This window comes from Dasypus novemcinctus, chromosome 1, assembly GCF_030445035.2.
Source record: "Dasypus novemcinctus isolate mDasNov1 chromosome 1, mDasNov1.1.hap2, whole genome shotgun sequence".
NCBI lineage: Eukaryota > Metazoa > Chordata > Mammalia > Cingulata > Dasypodidae > Dasypus > Dasypus novemcinctus.
The window spans coordinates 129478436-129493919 of NC_080673.1; the positions used below are offsets into that span (position 1 = coordinate 129478436).

At 35.8% G+C, this 15484-nt stretch overlaps 1 protein-coding gene across 1 annotated transcript in view; it reads left to right on the forward strand.

The window, feature by feature from the left end:
- Positions 1-15484, forward strand: part of NUP54 (nucleoporin 54) — a 54903-nt gene that overhangs the window by 30586 nt on the left and 8833 nt on the right. The window contains exons 9-11 of the mRNA XM_004472581.5: positions 9419-9526; positions 12136-12255; positions 12641-12751. Of these exons, the coding sequence (XP_004472638.1) occupies positions 9419-9526; positions 12136-12255; positions 12641-12751 (339 nt within the window). The remainder of the gene's footprint in view (positions 1-9418; positions 9527-12135; positions 12256-12640; positions 12752-15484) is intronic.

Genomic DNA, 15484 nt, shown 5'->3' on the forward strand with positions numbered 1-15484 from the left:
GTGAGATTAACATTGATGACTTGTTTAAAGTGATGTCTTGGATTCTCTACTGTAAGGACTATAAGGTTATTATTTTTTCTTTTTAATAAGTATCTTGTGGGGAGACAGTAAACATCCTGTTTCTCAACAAATTTTAACCCATTAGGTTTAGTATCCACTAATAAATCTTATCTGAAACTGTTTCCATGGAGATTGCCGGGTAGTGGTTGTCTAATTCCACCATTCCTTCTATGTTTTTATTAGTTGTTTTTCTCCTTTAAGAGCTTTCTCTTATTTATCTACTATTTTATCAGTATGGGTTTATGGAATCTTTCTTTATTTATGGGTTATAATCTATTACTACCATTATGTATTTTGATGCTCAAGTTGTCCCAGGTGCAGTCATTGGGAGCTTTTCCAAGCTGGCTTCTATTTCCTTTGACACATCTCCATCCTTCTTTAAGATTTCCTTGCTTGCTAGAAGAACAAAATATTTGAGACTTATTTTATCATTTCCCTGCCCCATCCCTGGAAGCAGCCATTTCTCTAAGGAGCCCTGTTTTTTGTCTGTGGAGAAGAATATTTAAGATCCAAGATCTAGGTGCCAGGTGTGCTTATTGCTACTGATGTGTCATTGAATCAAAGCCCTCCTAGCAGAAGAAACTAAGAAATACACACTAACATACAATGTCTACTTCTGTATATCTTTCTATATGTATTTAAGGCTATAAGCTTGTAGTGAAGAATATTTTTTAAAACTTTTATCATTTTTTAAAACTTTTCATTTCATATTATTTATGGATTCATAGGAAGTTACCTAAAACATGTACAGGGATCTCTATTTTTTAATTTTTTAAAAAGAGGTTTTAAATTACAGAAAAGTAACATTGAAAGTATGTGATTCCCATATACTCCATGCCCTCCCGCCCATCTTTCCCTGTTAATAACATCTTGTAAGTTTGTGGTACACTTTTTACAATTGATGGATACATATTGAAGCATTCCTGCTAACCAAGGTCAATGGTTTACATTGTGATTTACACTTAATTCCAATACCTTAAAAATGCCCTATGTTTTACCTACTTACTGTTCTTTTTCCCCTCTTTCTTTTCCCTCCCCTCAGACCTTTTAGTAACCATTATATTATGTCATTATTACATGTTCTTGTATCACTACAATATTAATAAATTTACTTTGTCCATGCTTGCCTCCACCCCCACTCCACCCTTAAGTTTATTTATTCCTCCACCTTGAGCATTTGGGGATTGTGATGCATACTTTGCCTCAGATTCAGAGGGGGCTTAGGCCTTATGGGGCAGATGGAAGGAACTGTTTTGCTTGCAGTTGTAGACACTGTTTTTTGGGATGAGGGTTGTCCATCATCATCATTTTGTTAGTTGTCCTGGGTGATTCCCCTGTACTGGAGAGTAGGTGTTGGCCGCAACTTTTCTGAGATTCAGGGCTCAACCGGCATATGAACAGACCTAAGTTTTAGGTTTCTGAGATATATATTTAACAGGTATAATGTTAATTATAAACTCAAAATAAAAGAGGTAGAAGAATCATGTGTAAGGAATTTATAAATTATTCATATTGTGTTATATACTCTTGTGTATCCATCACTCAGCCCCAGTGGTGACATCTTGGATAAATACAGTACAATATCAAAACCTGGAAATTGACATTGGTACAATCCACAGAACTTGATGAGATTTTGCCAGTTTTACAAACCCTCATCTGTGTGTGTGCATATGTGTAATTCTGTGCAATAAAAGCACATTTTTAAAAATACGTATATTGCTGTATCTGTTTTTTCTGTTGACTGAATAATATTCCCTCATTTGCATCTAAGATGTTTTACTACCCTTGTAAAAGACCTGGCATTGTCTTAAACTCCCTTGTCACAAATAATGCTGCAATGAATTTTCTCATCTCTGTCTGCTTATGGACCCATGGAGAGTTTTGCTGGGGCATATGTTTTTTCAATTGGGGTTATTGAGTTACTAGGTATTTGTGTATTTGTCTTCACAAAGTACTTAAGGATTGCTCTCTAGAATGGCTCTACCAATGTATACTCTTGTTAGCAGTACCTGACAGTTCCTGTTTTCCCCTATCTTTACTAGCACTTGATATTATCCAACTGTAATTTTTATCTTAAGATGGGTATAAAGAAGTATCTTGTTTACATTGCTTAAATTTGTAAATGATTTCTCTGCTAGTAAGATTGAGCATTTCTTTATAATACTTTTATGAATTTTTATATCTTATTGCATTGCCTGCTCATAACTTTTGGGTATGTATAAGACTTTTAACTTAATTTTTAATTTACATACAGTAAAATTTATTATTATTTTTTCTTTGATGTACAGGTCTTTAATTTTAACACATATATAGATTCATGTAACTATCACAACAATCAGATACAGGACAGTGGCATCACATCCAGAGCTCCCATGTACTATCCTTATCCCTTTGTGGCTGTACCCTCCTCTCATCCCTAATCCGTGGAAACCACTGATCTGTTCTTTCTTACTATAGTTTTGTCTTTTTAAGACTGACTTCTTTCACTCTGCATAATGCCTTTGAAATTCATTCAAGTTGTGTGTTCCTTTCTATTGCTGAATGGTATTCAGTTGTACAGATTTACCACTGTTTATTCACCCACTGAAAGACTGACCGTAGGGTTTTCAGTTATTGGCAGTTATGAATAGAGCTGCTATAAACATTCATGTACTGGTTTTTGTGTGACCATAAGTGTTCACTTCTTTGGGTAAAAATGTTTCTAGGAATAGGATTGCTAGTTCTATAGCACATACGTTTAAATTTATGAGAAACTTCCAAACTATTTTCCAGAGTGACTGTACTATTTTGAATTTCCAAGAACTAGTTTAAATAGTACTTCTAATTTCAGTTCCCATTTGTTTATGGCTAGTATCTAGAAGTATGATTGAGTTTTGCATTTGACCTTGTATCTTGTGGCTTTATTAAATTGACTTATTGGTTCTAGGAGCCAATTCTCTTAGATTCTCTTAGATTTTTCTATGTAAACAATCATGTCATCTGTGACTGAAGAGTTTATTTCTCCTTTCTGATCTATAACCACAGGACCTTGACAAGAATGGAGTTCCTTTTTCTTGCCTTCTTGGACTGTCTAGAAAGTCCAGTTTGATGTTGAATAAGAATATTGAGACATTCTTGCCTGTTCCTGATCTTAATGGGAAAGCATTCACCATTAAGTATGTTAGCTTTAGGTTTTTTTGTAGGTGCCTTTTATCTAGAGAAAATTCCCTTCTATTCCTAGTTTGATTAGTACTTTTATTATATATAAAATGTTTTTTTTTCCTGCATCAATTGTTATGCTAATGTGGCTCTCTTCTGTAGACCATTAATATGGTGGATTATACTTAATGATTTCTGAATATTGAGTCAGCCTTGTATTCAAGGGAGAAATACCACTCGCTTGTGGTGTATTATATTATTTTTATATATTGCTGGATTTGATTTGCTAATACTTTGAGAATTTTGGTGTCTATATTCATGAGGGAGGGATATTGGTCTATAGATTTCTTTTCTTGTACTACCTTTGGTTTTAGAATCAAGCTACAGTATTCTGTCCTTTTCTGTTTTATAGAAAAGATTGTGTACAACTGGTGTTATTTCTCCTTTAAAGATTTGTTTAAATTCAGCAGTGAAACCATCCACACTTGGAGATTACTTTTTCAGAAGGTTTTTAACTATAAATTCTATTTCTTAAGTAAATATGGAGCTATTGAGATCTTTTTCATTTTGGGTGAGTTTTGGTGGTTTGTGGTTTTCAAGGTATGGCCCATTTTAAATGAATTGTCAAAGTTATATGCACAGAGTTGTTCATACTATTTCCTTATTATCCTTTTAATGTCTGTGGAGCTTTTTAACATCTGTGATATAGATATGTAGTGATAATGACCTCTTTAATTCCAGTGGTGATAACATGTGCCTTCTATTTTTTTTCTTTATCAGTCTTGCTAGAGGCTTCTCAATTTTATTGCTCTTTCGAAGAATAAACTTTTGGTTTCATTGATTTTCTCTGTTTTTCTGTGTTTAATTTCATTAATTTTTTTCTCATTTTATTATTTCCTTTATTTTGCTTGCTTTGGGTTTATTTTGTTCTTTTTCTAGTTTTTAAGATAGCATCTTAGATTATTGATGAGGCCTTTCTTCTTTTCTAATATAAGCATTTAATACTATTAATTCTCTAAGCACTCTATTAGGTGAATCCCACAAATTTTGGTATATTTTCAGTTTTATTCCATTCAAAATATTTTCTAATATCCCTTGAGATTTAAATTTTTTATTTTTTATTTTTTAACTAATGTGTTTGTTGGAATATATTTCTAAATGTTTGGAGATTTTTCTGTCATTCCTGGTGATTTCTAGTCTAATCCTTTTATGATCAGAGAACATCCTTTGTATGATGTTCTTTCTTTTTGTTAAGGCTTATTTTATGACCCATGGGACGTTGACAAGAATGTAGGGTTTTCTGTTAGTGTCAGTGAGATCCGGTTGGTTGATTGTGTTGTTCAGTTTTTCTTTATTGTTGATTTTTCTTTTTTTAAAAAAATTAATTAATTTCTCTCCCCTTCTCCCCCACCCCCCTGCCCCCGTTGTCTGTTCTCTGTGTCTATTTGCTGCGTTGTCTTCTTTGTCCACTTCTGTTGTTGTCAGCGGCACGGGAATCTGTGTTTCTTTTTGTTGTGTCATCTTGTTGTGTCAGCTCTCCGTGTGGATGATGCCATTCTTAGGCAGGCTGCACTTTCTTTCGGCTGGGTGGCTCTCCTTATGGGGCACACTCCTTGCGCGTGGGGCTCCCCTATGCGGGACCACCCCTGCGTGGCACGGTACTCCTTGTGCACATCAACACTGCGCATGGGCCAGCTCCATACCGGTCAAGGAGGCCTGGGGTTTTAACTGCAGACCTCCCATGTGGTAGGCAGACGCCCTAACCACTGGGCCAAGTCTGCTTTCCTATTGTTGATTTTTCTGTCATCTAATTCTATTTATTTTATTGAGAGAGAAGAGTTGATGTCTCCAACTACTTGTGGATTTGTCTCTTTCTCCTTTTAGTTCTATCAGTTTTTGCTAAATGTATGTTGATGCTCTATTGTCTGGTATGTATGCATCTAGGATTATTAAAGTCTTCTTGAGAAATTTACTTTTTATTATTAGGTAATGTCCTTCTTTATTCCTGATAATTTTCTTTGCTCTGAAATCTACTTTATCTGATATTAACATAGCAACTGTAGCTTTCTTTTGATTTGTGTTTATGTGGTATGTCTTTTTCCACCCTTTCTCATTGAACCCAGGACTTTGTATGTGGGAAGCTAGCGCTCAGCCACTGAGCCATATCAGCTTCCCCAAGTTGTTTTTTGTTTGTTTGTTTGGTTTGGTTTTGGTTTTTTCATTTGTTTTGCTTGTTGGTTTTGTTTTTTCAGTAGGCACTGGGAACTGAGCCTGGGTGGGAGGTGGGTGCTCAACAGCTTGAGCCGCATCCACTCAAAAATCATTATATTTGAAGTACATTTTTTGTAGACAGTATAAAGTTTGGATTTAGAACTACCATTTTATTATTTGTTTTCTTTTGTTCCCTGTTTTTCTCCCTTTTTGCGTTCTTTTGGATTATTTGGACATTTTTAGCATTCCATTATTAATTTATTGTGGTTTCAGCCTCAGGCTTTTTAGTGGTTATTATAAGGCAGTAGTTCTCAGTGGGGGTTGATTTTGCCCCCCAGGGGACATTTCTCAATGTGTGGAGACATTTTTGGTTATTTCAAGTGGGGTAGCGCTACAGGTATCTAGTGGGTAGAGGCTTGGAATCTGCTGAACGTCTTATACTTGACAGGACAGTGCGCCATGACTGAGAATTATCTGGCCCAAAATTAATAGTGCTGAGGTTGAGAACCCTCCTTTAGTTATTTTCAATATACATAATTTTTACAGTGTCCTTAGAATTAATATTTTATCACTTCTAGTGGAATGTAGAAACCTTATCTACCATATAGATTACTTTATGTTGTGATTGTCTTACGTATTACATCTATATACATTGCAAACCCCATCAGACAAATGATGTTTTTTGCTGTCAAACATCAAACATATTTTAAAGAACTGAAGAGGAACCTTAATCTGTTTACCTAGATATTTATCATTTTTGTTCTTCCAGCATTCCTTATGTTCCAAATTTCTTCCTGATATTAATTATAAAGAATGTTTATTTTAGATCCGCTGACGCTGAATTTTCTTTTGTCCATCTGAGAATACCTTTATTTCACCCTCATTTTTGAATTCTGGGCTGACAGTTTGTTTGCTTTAGCACTTTAAAAATGTTTTTGGTCTCCATGAAAAATATGCTGTCATTTGAATAGTTCTCCTATAGGTAATGCATTGTTATTTGCCTTTGTTTTTAGCAGTTTGTGTATGGTATGTCTGTGCATGGATATTTTAGTGTTTATCCTGTTTAGGATTTGTTGAGATCTTTGAATTTGTAGGTTTATGTCCTTTGCCAAATTTGGAAAGTTTTCAGCCATTATGTTTTCAGATATTTTTTCTGTTCCATATTCTTTCTTCCCTTTTGGAACTCCAATGACCCGAATGTTATACCTTTTGGTATTATTCTACTCCTCCTCTCCCCAATCTTTTTTCTCTCTGTTGTTCAGATTGGATCATTTCTATTGATCTATCTTCAAGTTTACTGACTCTTTCCTCATCATCTTTCCTGAGCCCATACCTGCTTTTGAGCTCATTCAGGAAAATGTTTATTTTGGTTATTGTATTTTTTCAGTTCTAAAGTTTCCATTTGCTTCTTTTGTGTGTTTTTTGTTTCTTTACTGAGACTCAGTATTTCCTTTAAGAGCATTCACCATAACTTTTTCATAACAGCTGTTTCAAAGTCTTTTTTTTTTTTTTTTAAAGATTTTATTTATTTAATTAATTTTCCCCCCTCCCCTGGTTGTCTGTTCTTGGTGTCTGTTTGCTGCGTCTTGTTTCTTTGTCCGCTTCTGTTGTCGTCAGTGGCACGGGAAGTGTGGGCGGCGCCATTCCTGGGCAGGCTGCTCGCTCTTTTCACGCTGGGCGGCTTTCCTCACGGGCGCACTCCTTGCGCGTGGGGCTCCCTCACGCGGGGGACACCCTTGCGTGGCAGGGCACTCCTTGCGCGCATCAGCACTGCGCATGGGCCAGCTCCACACGGGTCAAGGAGGCCCGGGGTTTGAACCGCGGACCTCCCATGTGGTAGACGGACGCCCTAACCACTGGGCCAAAGTTCGTTTCCCTCAATGTCTTTATCAGATAATTTCAGCAGCTGCATCATCCCAGCATTGACTTCTATTGCTTGTCTTTTCCCATGTTTTAATATTTTCCTAGTTATTTGTGTGCTGAGTAATTTCATGTAAATGGACATTTTGAATATTATAGGGAATGTTGATATTTTTGTTCTTCCAGGCAGTTGATCCTGTTAAGTTCAGTTCCCTGGTTCCAACTAGCTTTCTGTGGTTTGTGGTTTCAGTATCAGTCCCATTTTTCAAAGCCTTTGCAGTGCTATTCAGATGTGTACCGTGTATGCTAGCCAGTAGCCAGTAGCCAGTCTGGGACCTAGGCAATGGTCTGTCTCCTACATCAGTTCTCAAAATCTGTGATGTGCTGTTTAGGGTTATATCTACACATGAGCAAGTTGGGAGTGAATGCAGGAGTTTAGAAACAACCATATGTGGTCACTTTCCTTTGCTCCTCCCTCAGTGTAATTTCCTCAGTACTCTCCAGTCCCTAGGGCTCCCTTTCTTGGTCCCTTAGAAGACTGGGGCTTTATTTTCCTTGCTCTTGTGTATACTTCCTGCAAGTATGCCTGTATCTAGCACCAAGTAGTGAGAGGATAGTAAAAGAAAGAAAAGCAAGGGAACTTTGCCGTACCCCCTTTGAACTATTCTTTCTCCAGTGAAGTAGGAAGTTTCCTCTGCTTCAGAATTTTAGCCTCCTGCAGGGGCCCCATGCTGTCCACCACAGAATTAGGGAACTGGGGCAAAAAAGAACAGAAAGTGAAACAAAAATAAGGGATTTTCCCTATTCTCTGAGCTTCAGGAATGCCCCCCACTATTACCCCCACCTTTATCTTTTCATACCAGAAATAGCAGCCTTCTCTTGGAACTCTTTTTCAATGTTGATTCTTCCAAGTTTTGTGCTGCATTGAAACCAGAGCAGGGAATGCCAGAAGGGAAAAAAATGGTGATCTTACTCCCATTTCAGTGGTATTTCAAATTCAGGTCTTCTTCCTCTCATCATTTTGCTACTATTTATTTTTCAGAGTCATTGAAAAGCTGCTGTTTGAGTTCTGGCCAGATTTTATAGCTGTATTCAGTGGCAGAGAGTGGCCAGTTGTCTGTCCTTAAGCTTGTTCCACTTTATTTTTACTCTTACCACATTGTAATTTATCTTAGTATCTGGTAGACTGAACCTCTAATCTTTGTTCTTCTTTTCAAAGCTTTCTTAGCTCTTTATGGATCTTTATTTTTTCACAGCAATTTTAGAGCCACTTGTCCAAAAGCTGTAATTTTTGTTTTTCTTTTTAAGTTATTACTGGTATAGAAATGTTCAGGAAATCCTGCTGAATTTTCAGAACTGCCATGTGGAGATTCTTAGGTTATATAGTATAAAGCATGATCATCTAATTTTTTCCCTTCAACATGGCCTAGGGTGGGAAAGTTTCCTTAAAAAGTGATATGGGCAGGCAGACATGCTGAAATATATCATGTGTAATCTTCCTATCCTCTTCTTAGAACATTTTAATAAGCCAGTAGCACCAGAATGATGAATTATGCTAGGAACCATTATGGGATTAATTCTGATTGGGAAACCTTAATGAAAAGATGAAAAGGAGGGGTTTTAAACTTAACCTTTAAGGTTATAACTTCATAATGCATTACAGTGGGATTTTCGGCCAGGGAAAGGATAAAAATGTATTGGGTTGTATAATTAATATCCTTCCTTTTCCTCTCCACCCTGGAAATTCCCTTCAAGTATTTCATAACAGTTAATATGGGACCATTCTTTCTGGCAGTGGTTAGATTCAGAGCTAATTGTCTCTTAAGGCCCCTTGAATGTCATCTTATAGATCTTAACTTCTCCCATTCATGGTCTAGTTGGTAACTGTATTCCATATTACCTCAAACTTCTTAATTTTTCTGAAATACTTTATTTTTCTATATTCTTTTCCAAATCTTTGAGTACTACTTTTAAACTTTTAGCTGTATTAAAATGGAGGAAATATAAAAGCAGATTTAAAGGAAAGATTTTTTATTTTGAGAGATAATCTCAGGTTTACCTTAGAATTTGATTTTGCATCTAGGTGTACCTGATAAATAGTTGAACCATTTATACTTGATTTACCTCAAAAAAAATTTTTTTTTAACAGATCATATCTGAAGATATTAGTGAGTTACAGAAAAATCAGACTACAACTATGGCCAAAATTGCACAATATAAGAGGAAACTCATGGATCTTTCCCATAGAACCTTACAGGTAATAATTTGGATTTTTTTTTTCAAAGTTTATTTAAAAATTTTTCAGCTCTAGAGAAAGGTTAACATTTTGCCACATTTGTTCTTTTTCTCTTTCTCTTTTTTCTTTTCTTTCCTTCCTTCCTCTTTGTGTGTGCCTCTTTCCTCTTGAAAATAAGTTGCAGACATTGTGACACTTTAAAATTCCATAATATCTATTATCTATTTCATATTCAGTTTCCCCCAATTGTCTTAAAAATGTCTTACGTAACTTTCTTGTTTTTTCTGACCAACGTTTATTTGAGTTTTAATGTTTGTGTAGTCTTTTTAAATCTGCAGGAGTCCCCTTTACGGTGTATCTGTGTGTGTTAATAGAATTTAGTTTTTCAAGAGTCTGGGCCTCTTATACAGTGCCTCCATTCTGGATTTGTCTGATTATTTTTTTCTTGTCATCTTTTAACTTTTTCCTCTACAGCCTCCTGAAAAGTGGAAATTAGGTCTGGAATTCATGTTAAACATATTTGGCAAGAATGTTTCATAGGTGTTAATATGTATTTCACACTGCATTACATCAGTAGGCACATAATTTTAGGATGTCCCCTATTAGCGGTGCCAAGTTTGATCACTTGGTTAAAGCAGCAATTGCTAGATGACTCCTTTGTAATTAGTAAGTTATCAGCAGGATAATACTTGGGCGCTATGAGAATATTCCTGTTCCCAAACAACCTTTCATTTAATGTCTTATATTTATATTGCTGAACATTGCTTGACTCAGTAGGAGTCACAGAGTGATTTTATAATTCTGAAAGCTTTCCTTTACTATGGAATAATTATGAAAGCAAGTATAACAGAATTAGAAGTTCATTCCATTTTACTTCACTTAAAAACAAGTAAGATTCATTCCAGCTATGCATGTTTAAAAGTTCTTGGCTTTTCTTTCCTATAGAGCTAGTTATTTGAATTTAAACCATTGGCCTAAGCAATGAATGGTATGCAGCATGAATACTCCTCTAAATGTTACCTGAACTGATTTTTGTTGGCATATCCTGTAGTTTATTCTGTCCCCAACTCCTATATATATACCTTTTCTTTCTTTTCTGTTTATCTTTTCTCAATTATATTACAAGTTTTATTTGGCTGTGTTTTTTCATCTTTTCCTTCCCTATGCCTTAGGCTCTCAGAAGCAGCCATGAGCAATATTTGCCTTACTGATAACATTCAAAGTTAAAAAGATTGCCTTGATTACTGAACTAGAGGCTAGTGTAATATTAGGGGGGAAATGCCTTACAATTGCAAACATCACATTGTCCTATTATTCTGATCTAAATGTTACTTGAATAGAACTTGCAAGCTAAGAAAAGGACATTGATATACAATATTGTCATTATTATTTATTTCTTGGAGGTGCATAAATGACATTGGAAAGGAGATTATACACATTGGAAAGGAGATTAAATGATTACCTTTTTTGCTGATATGATTGTATTTCCATAAATACACATTGGAAAGGAGATTAAATGATTTATACACATTGGAAAGGAGATTATACACATTGGAAAGGAGATTAAATGATTACCTTTTTTGCTGATGATATGATTGTATTTCCATAAAACTCAAGGGAATAAATATTATTTATGAATATGATGAGATGGCTGTATGAGATGTGTAAAAATCAGCTTTTATGTTATAAATGGAAATAGGAAAATATTCCATTCGCTACAATGAAAAACTGTAAAACCGTTAATAAATTTAGAGAAAAGCACAAAATCTTAGTGTAAGATTTATTAGGAAAGTAAAATGATTTCCACATTTTAAAAAATTGATAAATTCTTTGAGAGAGTAAATGTTTGAGACTAGCTTGGGAGAAGGGAGAGAGAAGAAATAGTGAGTTGGCTTACCTTACTTGATTTTAGAATCAAAGCTCATGTAATCATATTAATGTGGTATTGGCATGGGTTGGAGGTAATAGAGTCTGGACATAGATGCAAGTGTATGTGAAAATTTAGTATATAACAAAGATGTTTCAATTCAGTGCTTTTATTTAGTAATAATGCTAGCATACTTGGCTATCCATCCGGAAAAAAATTGATCATTGTATTACACCATATACTAAAATAAACTGGATTAAAGTATTAACTCTAAGAAACTTACATGGCTACATGTGCAACATGGGGATTGGGGAGACCTAGGGCCAGAAAGTCAGAAACTATAAAACAAAATTGGCTACATAATTATTAGAAAATTTTGTATAACAAATGATAGCAGAACCCATTTGTCAATAGTCATTTTTTGCTGTACTGCTAATATTGATAATGTGCAGAGATCCTATTATTTGGCAAGAAAACGTAGGAAGGTGGACCAAGGATGTATAAAGGCAGTTCACAAAAGAGCAAATGTTAATTACTTCTTAACCATAAAAAGATTCTCCTTTAACTTTTAAGTCAAGGTACTTAATTGATAAATTACCTTATTAATATTGACAAACATAATTCAAATCTTAAATTGCTAACTAAGCCCTTCTGTGGGGAGGGTAAGTGTAATATTATTCAGCTGATTTTAATAAAATTACTTACATAATTGAAAAGCAATGATTCTGTTGGTATTGGTGGGTTTTCTTTTGTGTTTGACTAGGTCCTGATCAAACAGGAAATTCAAAGGAAGAGTGGTTATGCCATCCAGGCTGATGAAGAACAGTTAAGAGTACAACTGGATACAATTCAGTGTGAACTAAATGCACCTACTCAGTTCAAGGTGAGTACTTAAAAGACCATAAAGTATAGAATTTGTTTCAAAACAATCTGCAGGAAAAAGTTAAATAGCCTTCAAAAAGGAATGAATCCTTTTTGTACATCTGTGTTTATAAGAGTATTCATTCTTTCATCAAAACTTCCTTTCTGTATAATAAAAAAAAATAAAAAAAATAAAATAAAATGTTTAAAAAAAAAAACAAAAACCTTCTTTTCTGAAGTAAACCTTAACCATAATGTTTTCAACTTATATATATTTGTTTCAAATAATGTTTAAAGGAAGAGTTGGACATTTTTACTAGAGTAGTGGCTACCTTTTTTTTTTTTTTTAATTCATGTAAAAGTGTTTGCAGTTGTTAGTAGTTGTATATAATTTGCCTTATTTTTAGGGCCGACTAAATGAATTGATGTCCCAAATCAGAATGCAGAATCACTTTGGAGCAGTCAAATCTGAAGAAAGATATTACATAGATGCAGATCTGTTACGAGAAATCAAGCAGGTAAGTTGTGTACTGGGGTGAATTCAGAGATACTATATGCACCAAAGTTCTCTAGACCCTGCTACTCCAAGTAGAGGAAGAAGTAGCAGCAGCTTCCCTGGGAGCTCTTAGCAGAAATGCATAATTTCAGACCCTGCTCTAGACCTATTGACTACATTTTACGAAGCTCACAAAATGATTTTTATGCACATTGACATTTGAGAAGCAGCTGCTCTAGTTCATATCTCCCAGCCTGTATACCACATACGAGTTATAAATATGTTGTTATTGATGCTCTCAGCCTGAGTGAAGGTTGGGGTAGCCATTTGTCTCTAAGGCTCATTGTGTATGAAAAAGATTGGGAAGCACTGCTGTGGCTTATTTTCATTAGTACAAATGTAGACTGGTTAATGAAAGCTGTCCTGTTACTAATTATATCTAAAGAAAATACGTTAAGATACTAAATTCTATTTATGGAATGTATAAGGTAGAACTGCTGGCACAGCAATGAGGATTTTAGATGGTTTTGCAGCATCAACAAATTCAATTTTATTATGTGAGGTAGAATGGATATTGCCATTTTTATGTAAAGTAATACTAGTTGACTCCTGGTTTTGTGGGTTTTTGTTTTTGTTTTGAAGGTAACATACTCTTTTTATTAACTCAATTGCCTGATAGACCTGCACATTATATGCATTTTGGGGGGGTGCATATTCTTGGATTGCCTATTCTATTCAGAATAGAAAGGCAACTTAGTACATACATTTCAGACCACATTTCTTCTCCACTGCTCACACTATTCCGTGTCATGCATCGTGGTTAGATGGTCTTTTTTGTGTGTTTGTGTGTTTTTTGTTTTTTAATAGGTTTTGATGAAATGTATAATGGCCTGTTTTCACCATTGCAAAATCATTCAGAACAATTCCAGTGCCTTAAAAATGTCCTATGGGGTGGGGGTGCGGGGGGATAGGCGGAGAAATAAACAGAATAAATCTTTAAAGAAATGAATGCCCTACATTCTACCTATTCTTGCCTCCCCCTCCCCTTAGAACCTCTGGTAACTACTATCCTTTATATCAACATTAGAAGTTCTTCCATTACTACAATAATAGTCTTTTTTTGGTTCATGATTACATTCCCTTCTTATGTTTGTTCATTCCTCAATCCTTAGATTTTGGGATGTTGATGCCAGCTTTGCTCCAGATTGAGAGGAGGCTTAGGTCTTATGAGACAGATGGAAGGAACTGTATTGCTTGCAGTTGTAGTCTTTCACTTTTTGGGATGGGGGTTATCCATCACCATCATTTGTTAGTTGTCCTAGGTAAGTCTGTTGAACTAGAGTGTGGGTGTTGGCTGCAACTTTGCTGAGATTCAGGGCTCAACCGGCATGTGAACAGGCCAAAGATTTAAGTCTCTGGGACATATATTTGACAGGTATAGTGCTAATTATAGGTTCAAATAAAAGGGGTGGAAGAATCATATGTAGGGAAATTGTAAATGAACCTAACTCTGTTGACAGTGAGGAAATAGGTTGTCATATATTCCAAAGTAAAGCCCACTGATAGGATGCTGATTTAATACAGTTATGTGCCTTGCCTATAGTGTTTAGATGTCTCTAGATCCTTAGGGAACATCCCTGTTTGAAGCTTTGTTTACTGTGGCAGTTAGTGAGATCTGTCTGAGACATGCATAAGCATAATCTCTGGAATGACCTCCTGACTCACTTTGAAAAAATCTTAGCCATAAAAACTCTTTCGTGTTTTTTTTTTTTTTCAAAGATTGGTTGGGTTTTTTTTTTTTAAATTATTTATTTATTTATTTTTTAATTACATTATGAAAAATATGAGGTCCCATTCAACCCCACCGCCCCCACCCCCCACTCCCCCCACAGCAACACTCTCTCCCATCATCATGACACGTCCATTGCACCTGGTAAATAAAAACTCTTTTGTATTTAAATTTTCCCCCTTTTGGTCAAGGTCTTTTTCCAAATGCATTGCTGGTTGGTGCTTGGTAGTAATCCCTTGGTGTCAGGGAGGCGCATCCCTGGGAGTCATGTCCCATGCTGAGGGTGGTGGTCAGGGGGAAGGTAGTGAGTTTATTTGCTGAGTTTGGCTTAGAGAGAGGCCACATTAGAGTAATAAGGAGGTAACTCTTAGGCAATAGATATTATTAGGCTAAGTTTCTATTTTACAAGAGTAAGGTTCATAAGTATAAGCATTAATATCAAGGGCTTGGTGTATTAGTCTGTTTTCTTTTATTAGGTACTATGTTTGTACTCTAGAGATTCTTGCCACTCTGAGAACATAGGAGGAGTCCTTATGGATGGGAATTTAATATTTTGTTATTGTGTGGGTCTTTACCCACTGAGATAACACCTTATGACCACATGAATACATTCATATTCCAAAGAGGCATGCCCCAGGTGCACCCTTCCCCACATATCCCCCCACCACCAACACCCTGCACCCAGTGATCCTCCTTTGTCGTAGTTGTTGAAAGAACACTCCAACAATTTTATTCTCAACAACGGTCCTCTGCCTACCCAAAATTTACCTGGTCCTTCTTCCAGTCTTCCCCATAGCTCTGTGGGTAGCCCATCCTATCCTCCCTGCAACCCTGCTCACACTCAGACTCTAGCATCTTTGATCCCATTCTCATCACTGCACCATCACCACTCATATTGACTGCCAAACCTCCTCCCCTCTACCCTATCATAGATTCTCCTGAAATTGAGCCTTGGATCACCATTCT